The following is a 9368-nucleotide window of genomic DNA, read 5'->3' as shown; positions in this document are numbered from 1 at the left end:
TTCTAAACAGTGACTCGTCGAGCATGTCACGCGCGCTGACCGCCCACACGCTCCACTGAGGAAATGGCCGTGCGGTGTCTGTCCGTAACGAGAAGATTTCACATCGATTTGTGCAGGTTAACACCAAGTGCAGTCAACAGGTAAAGCTTGATTTATAGAGTAATATTTAGACAGATGTGCTAATAATACGAGAAAAAACAGGGGTTTGTTAACATTATCGCAATTTTAACCGTTTAAAGTGTGAGGTAACGTTAGGCGTCTCTGCTAACTGGTGTAGCGGGACTCGAACCCCAGTTTAACCAATAAATACAACCCAAATTCGTTAAGAAACGACGAACCCGTCGACCGTGGGTCGTTTGGTACTTTATATTGTGTTTTAAAGTTGTTTAGCAAGATTGCTCCATCAATGACATCTGTCACCTTTAATATCACATCTGTGTCTTGCTTTAACGTTTCGTCCTTTCTTAGTTACGGGCTATTCAATGTAACAATACTCTTATGACCTGTATTAAGATATCAGATATCGTAGTAAGTGCATCGGCAAGCCCTCTGATGGATTTTCTTACATTTGGGTTTGTTTAGTGTTTTCAAAACTTTACTTACCGTTGTGTAATCATCAATCCTACGGCTCCTATACTTTCACAACTATACCTTACATGTTGATTCGTGATGATGAATGGCTTTTATTGCATTCCTGTGGATTCTCTTTGTTCGTGGCCCATACCAGTGTAAACGGGGCAAATTGACCCTCCTATTGTCCTAAGAAACTGCAGCCATCTGTGATCATTTTGGGTCACATTTAACCCACATTGAAAATCGGTAAAAATGAAAGATTTCTTGTTTAGGGTATAGTGGGGTAACCCAAATCGTTTTGTACTATTTATCAAATTATAGTTTTTATCTATTTAATATCTATTTTACATGGCAAAATATCATGGCCACAAATGAATGAATCCCATGACTTATTAATTTGATAGCTTTTTTTTAGGTAAACTGTGGCCATGTTGGGCTAATTCATTCTCATGTTTTAGTTAAGTCGTGGTTATGATAAACTAAAACGGGAGAGCAAATTATTACATGCCGATATTTTGCTTTGGCATTACAAGTACTGTAGTGTTTTAGAAAGGGAAAAAAAGAAGATCCAAGTGCCCTTTTGGCTTGAGCGGCTGTTATCTTCATTGAATCCTGCCAGTCAACAGTAAATGTGGAGGGCTAAAGCTTTGAAAATAGGTTATGATAAACTAAAACGGGAGAGCAAATTATTACATGCCGATATTTTGCTTTGGCATTACAAGTACTGTAGTGTTTTAGAAAGGGAAAAAAAGAAGATCCAAGTGCCCTTTTGGCTTTAATCTTCATTGAATCCTGCCAGTCAACAGTAAATGTGGAGGGCTAAAGCTTTGAAAATATAAAAAAAATATTTTGGGATCAAATTCGATTTTTTTTTTCTTGTTTGTGTTTGTTTCATGTAACATTAATTTGCCAATCAGATCTTTTTATGCAGAAAATGTTATAAAGAAATGTGTTACATGAGCATTGCAGCGTTATGTTCAGCACAAAGCTAAATACCACAATCCTTTAAATAGTTAATAAAAAAAATTAAATGTGCTTACCTTCAGGCCATCCAAGATATGAGTTTGTTTCTTCATCAGAACAGATTTGGAGAAATTTAGCATTCATTTTAGCATTTAAATTGATCACGTACTGCCCAATGGATCCTCTGCAGTGAATGGGTGCCGTCAGAATGAGAGTCCAAACAGCTGATAAATACATAACAATAATCCACAAGTAATCCACATTACTCCAGTTCATCAGTGTGTTGTGAAGCAAAAAGCTGCGTTTAAAAAAACAAAAAAACACCATCATTAAGACATTTTAAACTCAAAACCAGTCAAGAAAATCAGTCAAATATCCATAATATTGCTTCCTCCGATGTCACCTCATCTGAATCAGGAGTGAAATATGCACAGAATAAGCACTGTTTACATGCAAAAACAGGCGATGGAGGAAGCATTCACTGGAGGAAGCATTTATTATAGACTTGTATTTTGGCCAGAAGAAAGGTAAAACGCCTTGATGATGGATTTGTTTTTTTTGTTGTCTTTTTTTACTTCAAGACGCTAATTATTGAACTGGAGTATTGAATGTGAATTACTTGTAGATTATTGTAACTGTAGTGTAAAAGAGGCATTTTTGTCTCGTATATCCATATACAGGCTTTAGAAGCTGTCTAATAAAAAATAAAATGCACATTTTGAAGTGGTGATCACGCTGTGCATTTGACAACTGTTTTCTTTTTTTGTTTCCTCCAGGTCCGTCGTAGGCCTCTTGAGCACTGCAGCAGAACATCGTAGTGCTGGTGATGATGGAGATGACGACCACAGTCACTCTGTGACACATGTCAGGACCTTAGAGATCAGAGCTAGGAAACTGGAAGAGCAGGTTCACGACCTCACTGTAAGTTCAAAATGTGTGAGAGAGCAAATGAATTAAGGGTTTCAGTTCCAATGTAATAGGACAGATAAGAGTACCAGCAGTTTATGCGAGCTGCTGATATTCTAAAATCACTCACCGTACTGCAAACAGCAAAACAGAAGTGCTGAACTGCCTATACAAATACCGGGATGTGCAGTATTTGTTTTTTTGACTGGTTGTAGTCAGGTAAACAACACATACCAGCGTTGCGTCATTGTTCGTTCCTCAAGCCAAGAACAGACTCTGGCTTCCAAATGTGAACAGTTCTGGTGGAAAAGGGGTATTTGTAAGCTATTGTAGCTTTTTAAGAAACTAAACATTCATGACTGAAAACATTTAAATAGAGTTTAAATATATGTGACCCTGGACCACAAAACCAGTCGCTTGGGTATATTTTTAGCAATAGCCAAAAATACATTGTATGGGTCAAAATGATCGATTTTTCTTTAATGCCAAAAATCATTAGGATATTAAGTAAAGATCATCTTCCGTGAAGATATTTTGTAAACCTCCTACCGTAAATATATCAAAACTTAATTTCTGATTAATAACATGCATTGCTAAGAGCTTCATTTGGACAAGTTTAAAGGCGATTTTCTCAGTATTTAGATTTTTTTGCTCCCTCAGATTCCAGATTTTGTAATTGTTGTATCTCGGCCAGATATTGTCCTATCCTAACAAACCATACATCAATGGAAAGCTGATTTATTCCGCATAAATAATTTCATGAATTTTATTATCATGCATAAATCTCAATTTCAAAAAATGGACCCTTATGACTGGTTTTGTGGTCCAGGGTCTGTGTTTCGTGTATATGGTCCAGGGTCTGGGTTTTGTGTATATGGTGTTCTGGAGTAAATGCAACATTAATAAAGGATACTTATCACCTGCTATATCGATCTGGTCAGTATTTGGTCGTTTTAGGGTTATTTTCATTGGTAAATATCAGTGACTTATTGCCTGACAGTGATGTCAGTGGATTTAGTGAAATTCAAATAAGCATTGTACACATACATTGCAATCACACAGTTTTACTTAATTGTTATAATTCAATCGTATAATATTATAATGGTCAATGTTATATTTGTAATTTGGTTATTTTTTGCTTTTGGCAATTATTACTCAAACTTTGTGCTTTTCACAGGAGAGATACAAACGAGCCCTAGCTGACTCAGACAATGTCAGAAGAAGAACACAGAAATTTGTTAAGGACGCCAAGCTATTTGGTAACTTGCTTTAATTTAGCTGCACATTATAGCTGTTCACATTGCATTATTATAGCAGCATTACATTGAACGTTACGCTCCTCCTATAGGGATTCAGAGTTTCTGCCGTGACATTGTGGAGGTGGCAGACCTGTTGGAGAAGGTTGAGGAGAGAGATGGAGTACAGCAGCTGACACAATACCTGGCACACATACGGGGGCGGCTGCAGGTCATCTTCACTAAGCATGGACTGGAGAAGATGAGCCCTGTGGGATCTGCCTACGACCCATATCAGCATGAAATAGTCTGTCATACTCCAGCAGAGGGAGTGGAGCCCGGCACCATAGCTGTGGTGAAGCAAGACGGTTACATACTGCATGGACGTACCATTCGCCATGCGCTTGTGGCTATAGCTGTGAGGACGCAGGAGCAGTGACAGGGCCTTAGCTCAGTCCTCTCCTGCTTATGTTTTTTTTTTTTTTTACACTCTTAGTATGTACGATACCAATGTTCTTACATCTCTGGACAACTACACATTTGACTTACTCTTTGAAGTAATGGTTATTTATATGTATTTATAAATGTTACTTTTTTGTTTTTCTACCTTGTAATCTACACAGATTAATCAGGTTTTTTTTTTTGTTCGTTTGTTTGTTTTGAAAACCCGATTTACAGAATGTCCAATGCCCATTTAATGTTTGGAAAGATTCATTCTTGTCTTGTGTGTGTTCAAGACACTACATTTGTAGTGTAATAAGAATTGTAGTGTTAAATTGACCTGGAAAATGCACTTTACACCCTTGTCATGGTGGTTTCTGCAAGTGATTAGTAGTTTTGGAGCTCAATGGCAAAACAGTAATGACTTTTATAAGAAAGTAACACTTTACAATATGATTCTATATGCTTAACACTAGTTAACAATGAACTGCCATGTTTACAGCATTCATTGATCTTAATTTTAGTTTAAGAATATACCATTCGTTCTACATAGTATTAGTTCATAATGCATCATATTAACATGAAACTAATGTTAACACATAGAATATTATTGTAACGTTATCAGAAAGTCTGGCTGTTGTGAAATGTGTCACGTAAGTGTTAGTACCCAAAACCAATGCTAAAAGTTTTCTCTTTTAGAGTGGAGAAATGCACATGAGATATATATGTATCCAAAGTGGAATTGAACGAAATGTTATTTGGGAGATAAAATGAACATAAAAATATATGTATTTATTTGTTTGAAATAGTTTGCCTTAACGTTTTTTTTGTAGTTGAGAAGAAAAACTGTAAGTTATTTTCTTTTAAACTAAGGTTTTTACAGAAGTATTCTTTGTAAATGTTGCAGACAGTTAGTTTTGAGTGTATGTGTGCGAGGCAGATGTTTTGACGGAATAAAATCTCATCAGTTGATCATCGTGTGCTGTAGTGGTCAGTGTCTACAAATGTATCTCAGTAACATTACTGCAGTGTAGGTGAAAAACACCGGGAATACAAATGGTACATTACACATTATAGGGAAGCATCCTACTGGTTTTTGTGAATATTGTCAGACATAAAAGAACATGTCCTATGATTTCTAAGTTGCAGAAGTTATGAAGATCAGAGGAGAAATGTGATGGAAGAATTAAGAAGAGATGGGTTGGTAGGGACAGGTATTAAAGATATACTGCAAAGTGGGGTGATTAGACCAAGCAGGAAAAATATTTGTAATTTCTTAAGTTGAACGGGTTTGATGAGGAAAATATGATTGTGGAAAACAAGCTGGAGCAAATAAACATTGCAGGAGAATAATCCAACAGGCAGACATCTTTATACAATCCAGAAAGAAGTGGGGAGGATGAGGATGACAGGGCGGAGTACCGAGGAGGAAAATATAATATCAAGGTTAAGACTGGGTCACACAAGACTAAATAAGACATTGCATCTCTTTGGAAAACATCCCACAGGTCTGTGAGTATTGTCAGGACTCGGAGGAGGAATCTCTAGAACATGTTCTATGTCACTGCCAAAAACATATTACAGAAAGAAATATTCAGAAGGACACCACAGGAGATACTAGATGCAAAGCAATTACTCGGTCAAACAGCAAATTATAATTCTTTAATTGTATTCTTGAGGGAAACTGGGTTAATAAATAGAATATCAAGTATAATTGTTATTTTATTATTAACAATGGGATTTTTTTTGTGTGTTTTTATATATATATATATATATATATATATATATATACATAAAGTTCTGTTAGTCACTCCGGCCCACACTCCAGTATAGTAGGTGGCGGTAATGCACCTTAACGTTGGATGCCACCCGCCATAAAACGAAGAAGAAGAAGACGAAGAAGGCGCATAATCCAGAAGGTGGCGGTAATGCAACGCTCTTGGATGCAAGCCGCCGTTAAACCTCAAAGAAGAAGAAGAACACCGGAATTACGGTCCGATTTGCAGCACGTGTGTTCTCCAGCAGCACAAGATCTCCCTCAAGTTAAACTTCTAAGTGTGTTTCACAAATTGTATTTAGCGAAACATGACAAAGGTAAAGAAGGAGAAAACTGGCGAAGAGGAGACTGGGGGAACAGAGAAATCATATCAAGAATTGATAGCTAATGTAAACCCAATCGCAAACCCGCTGGCATCGCGTAAACTAAGCAAAAAGCTCTACAAGTGCGTCAAAAAAGGTACAAATGTGTTTCAAGAACTTCTTTCTATAACCGTAAGCTATAGCACATTTGAATCGGAATCAAATGTATTAAATATGGCTGTATATAGTTTTATTGTTAAAGAGACAGACAGCCACGTGGTTGCAGTCAGTTATTGTAAATGTTCCTCATTATTTTCCATAGCGGCTAAAATCAAACAGATCCGCCGAGGAGTGAAAGAGGTACAGAAGTTTCTCAACAAAGGCGAGAGGGGGTAAGGCGAGGTTGTTCTCCTCGGGTGTCACTGCTCGGGCAGTTCACGGTTATGGTATTTGAACACTCTTTCTGTCATCTTGTAGTATTGTGGTGTTTGCTGGAGACACTCTTCCCATCGAAGTGTATTGCCACGTTCCAATCATGTGTGAAGACAGAAACATGCCCTATGCTTATGTGCCCTCTAAAGTTGTAAGTTCATCAGAACTGTACAGTATGTGATATTATAATTGCATTTCTAAATCAAAGCTAGTACAGAGTTACAATACTCGCGTGTTTGTTTTCCTCTTTCTGCAGGATTTGGGCTCATCAGCCGGATCGAAGCGTCCCACCTGTGTTATCATGATCAAACCACATGACGAATATAAAGAAGCCTATGATGAGTGTCTGGAGGAAGTCACGTCTCTGCCCAAACCAATCTGAGGACTCTTCAATGTTTTCTTTTTGTTTTTAAAAGAATGATTGAATATATATAAAATCCGATTAGAATGGCTGTGAGTGACTTTGCATGGTGTTCCTCTTCACCAGTGCATCTGTCGTGTCATGTAGAGACTGAACCCAATTCTGGATCGTCGTCTTTGTGGACTTCTTCATTTGTTGAAAGAAGCACAAATGTATGATAGCAGTTAATGTGATGTTGCTTAAACGAAGCTTTAGTTCGTGTCACCTGACAGTGGATCGAGCTGTTGTTCAGCCTGTTGTGTTTCTCGATGTTTGACACGCTTGATCTCTGAAACGTTTGATGTATTGATTGGTTTACTTTTCGTTTTTCATAACTGCTTTGGGGCCGTGGACCCCAGAGGGCTCCAAGAGATGTCAAAATAAACCTTTTCATTTTTTTTTTTACCGTTTCGCATTATCTGGTTTCTTTGGTCTTGATTTAACCGTTTTTATTATTGAAGTTGTTGTCATACAAAAACACTTATAATTCATAAAATCTGGATGTTTCATTTTAAAATGCAGTGCTCTGAACTTACCATGCATTTGCATTCTGAGAGAATAAATTTGAGTTATTTTAAAACACGTTTGATTTGCCAATGTTAATATCACACTAAAATATGTATATATTAAGAGATTTTATATTAAAAAAGATCTTGCAAAATAAAACATATGGAAATGTTGATGCGTTAAAAAAATTATAAACAGGTAGACCAATATGTAACGTTAATGCCTTTTCTCCTGTCTTGGATGACATGACGTTAATGCATATTTCATCATTTGTTCTGTAAAATAGCAAAAAGGTGTTGGCAAGGTACTTGTTTTTCAGACATCGAAGATTTGCAGGATGCGACGTATTTAATGACATTTGGCAACAAATCGGGCTGCGCTTGGTGCGTAATACTTGAGATTAGTAAACATTGACTCACAATTCTCAAAACTTATATCTATTATGTATTTATGTTTTCCTTTATATACATATTTTACCCATTTTGTATTGTAGTGGCATTGTTTTCCTTTTACAAAAAGTAGAATAATCTTCCCTTAACCTCCTGAGACCCTGTGACCTCATATGAGGAGTGTATATATTAAGAGATTTTATATTAAAAAAGATCTTGCAAAATAAAACATATGGAAATGTTGATGCGTTAAAAAAATTATAAACAGGTAGACCAATATGTATCGTTAATGCCTTTTCTCCTGTCTTGGATGACATGACGTTAATGCATATTTCATCATTTGTTCTGTAAAATAGCAAAAAGGTGTTGGCAAGGTACTTGTTTTTCAGACATCTAAGATTTGCAGGATGCGACGTATTTAATGACATTTGGCAACAAATCGGGCTGTGCTTGGTGCGTAATACTTGAGATTAGTAAACATTGACTCACAATTCTCAAAACTTATATCTATTATGTATTTATGTTTTTATGACCACTCCCTCTCATTGGTCTTCAGATATGTCTGATAGTGACACTCTTATGGAAATATCATATTTTGTAATTATTTAAATCTGTCCAATTTTTTAACTGTGTCATAAATCAACATCTCAGGAAAATGTTATGGGGTTTATGACTGTTAGGAAACAGGAGGTTGATTTCACACATGTCCTCATATGAGGACACTGGGACTAAAAAATGAATAGGGAAAGAAGTTATGTTTCAATATTCTATGAAATATTATATATTATTATGAAAATCTTGTCAAATATTACTCCCATTATTACACTTATTTTTCCATTACATGTTGCCCCAAAAACACATTAATATGCAAATTAGATTTAGTTTATAGATACATTGTATATAATGAGAAAACCCGTTTATGGCCATTTTACACACATTTTTCAGAAAGAAAAATGGTATATCAAATCATTCTGTTATAACATAGTTGAGAATCATCTTTACACAAAGTTTGGTAAAAAAAAAAAATCCTGAAAACTAAAAATGTATTGGTGATTTAAAAAAATCTATTGTTTTTGCCTGTGCATGTTCATTCATGTCTTTTTATTAAAAAAAAATTGAGTCCCGATGTCCTTTACCGAGGACACAGCATAATGAAATATCATTAAAAAAATGTTTTGGCAACAGTCCACATGGTGGCAGTATTGTCCTTCCAGAAACTGTCCTTCCATATCCCCCCAAGCCTTTACACACTCCACACTGAAGTTCATTGTATGAATGCAGTATATTGTATCAAGACATGATAGAGATCCCTCATCATTCTCACATATTTACTTAAAGCTCATTACTGTAATAGAATATGACCATAAATAGAGCAGGGCCTCTTTGTTTAGTGCAGCAACACAGTGTGTTAGGTGTTGAAACTGATAAACAGACTCCGCTGCG

General features: G+C 36.2%; 2 protein-coding genes across 2 annotated transcripts; both read left to right on the top strand.

The window, feature by feature from the left end:
- Nucleotides 1-5036, top strand: LOC107557074 (grpE protein homolog 2, mitochondrial-like). Its single transcript, XM_016240391.1, has 4 exons — nucleotides 1-140; nucleotides 2313-2457; nucleotides 3620-3701; nucleotides 3791-5036. Exons 1-4 carry the CDS (start codon nucleotides 64-66, stop codon nucleotides 4114-4116), a joined length of 630 nt encoding a protein of 209 aa, XP_016095877.1. The 5' UTR covers nucleotides 1-63; the 3' UTR covers nucleotides 4117-5036.
- Nucleotides 5037-6030: 994 nt separating this feature from the next.
- Nucleotides 6031-7540, top strand: nhp2 (NHP2 ribonucleoprotein homolog (yeast)). Its single transcript, XM_016240392.1, has 4 exons — nucleotides 6031-6354; nucleotides 6520-6589; nucleotides 6675-6780; nucleotides 6886-7540. The coding sequence occupies exons 1-4, from the start codon at nucleotides 6204-6206 to the stop codon at nucleotides 7009-7011; spliced, it is 453 nt and encodes a 150-aa protein (XP_016095878.1). The 5' UTR covers nucleotides 6031-6203; the 3' UTR covers nucleotides 7012-7540.
- Nucleotides 7541-9368: the final 1828 nt, after the last annotated feature.

The sequence above is a fragment of the Sinocyclocheilus grahami genome, unplaced genomic scaffold, assembly GCF_001515645.1.
Source record: "Sinocyclocheilus grahami isolate Dianchi unplaced genomic scaffold, SAMN03320097.WGS_v1.1 scaffold588.1, whole genome shotgun sequence".
NCBI classification, from domain to species: domain Eukaryota; kingdom Metazoa; phylum Chordata; class Actinopteri; order Cypriniformes; family Cyprinidae; genus Sinocyclocheilus; species Sinocyclocheilus grahami.
The sequence above is the reverse complement of the archived record's forward strand: the minus strand, read 5'-3'. Positions and strand labels throughout refer to the sequence as shown.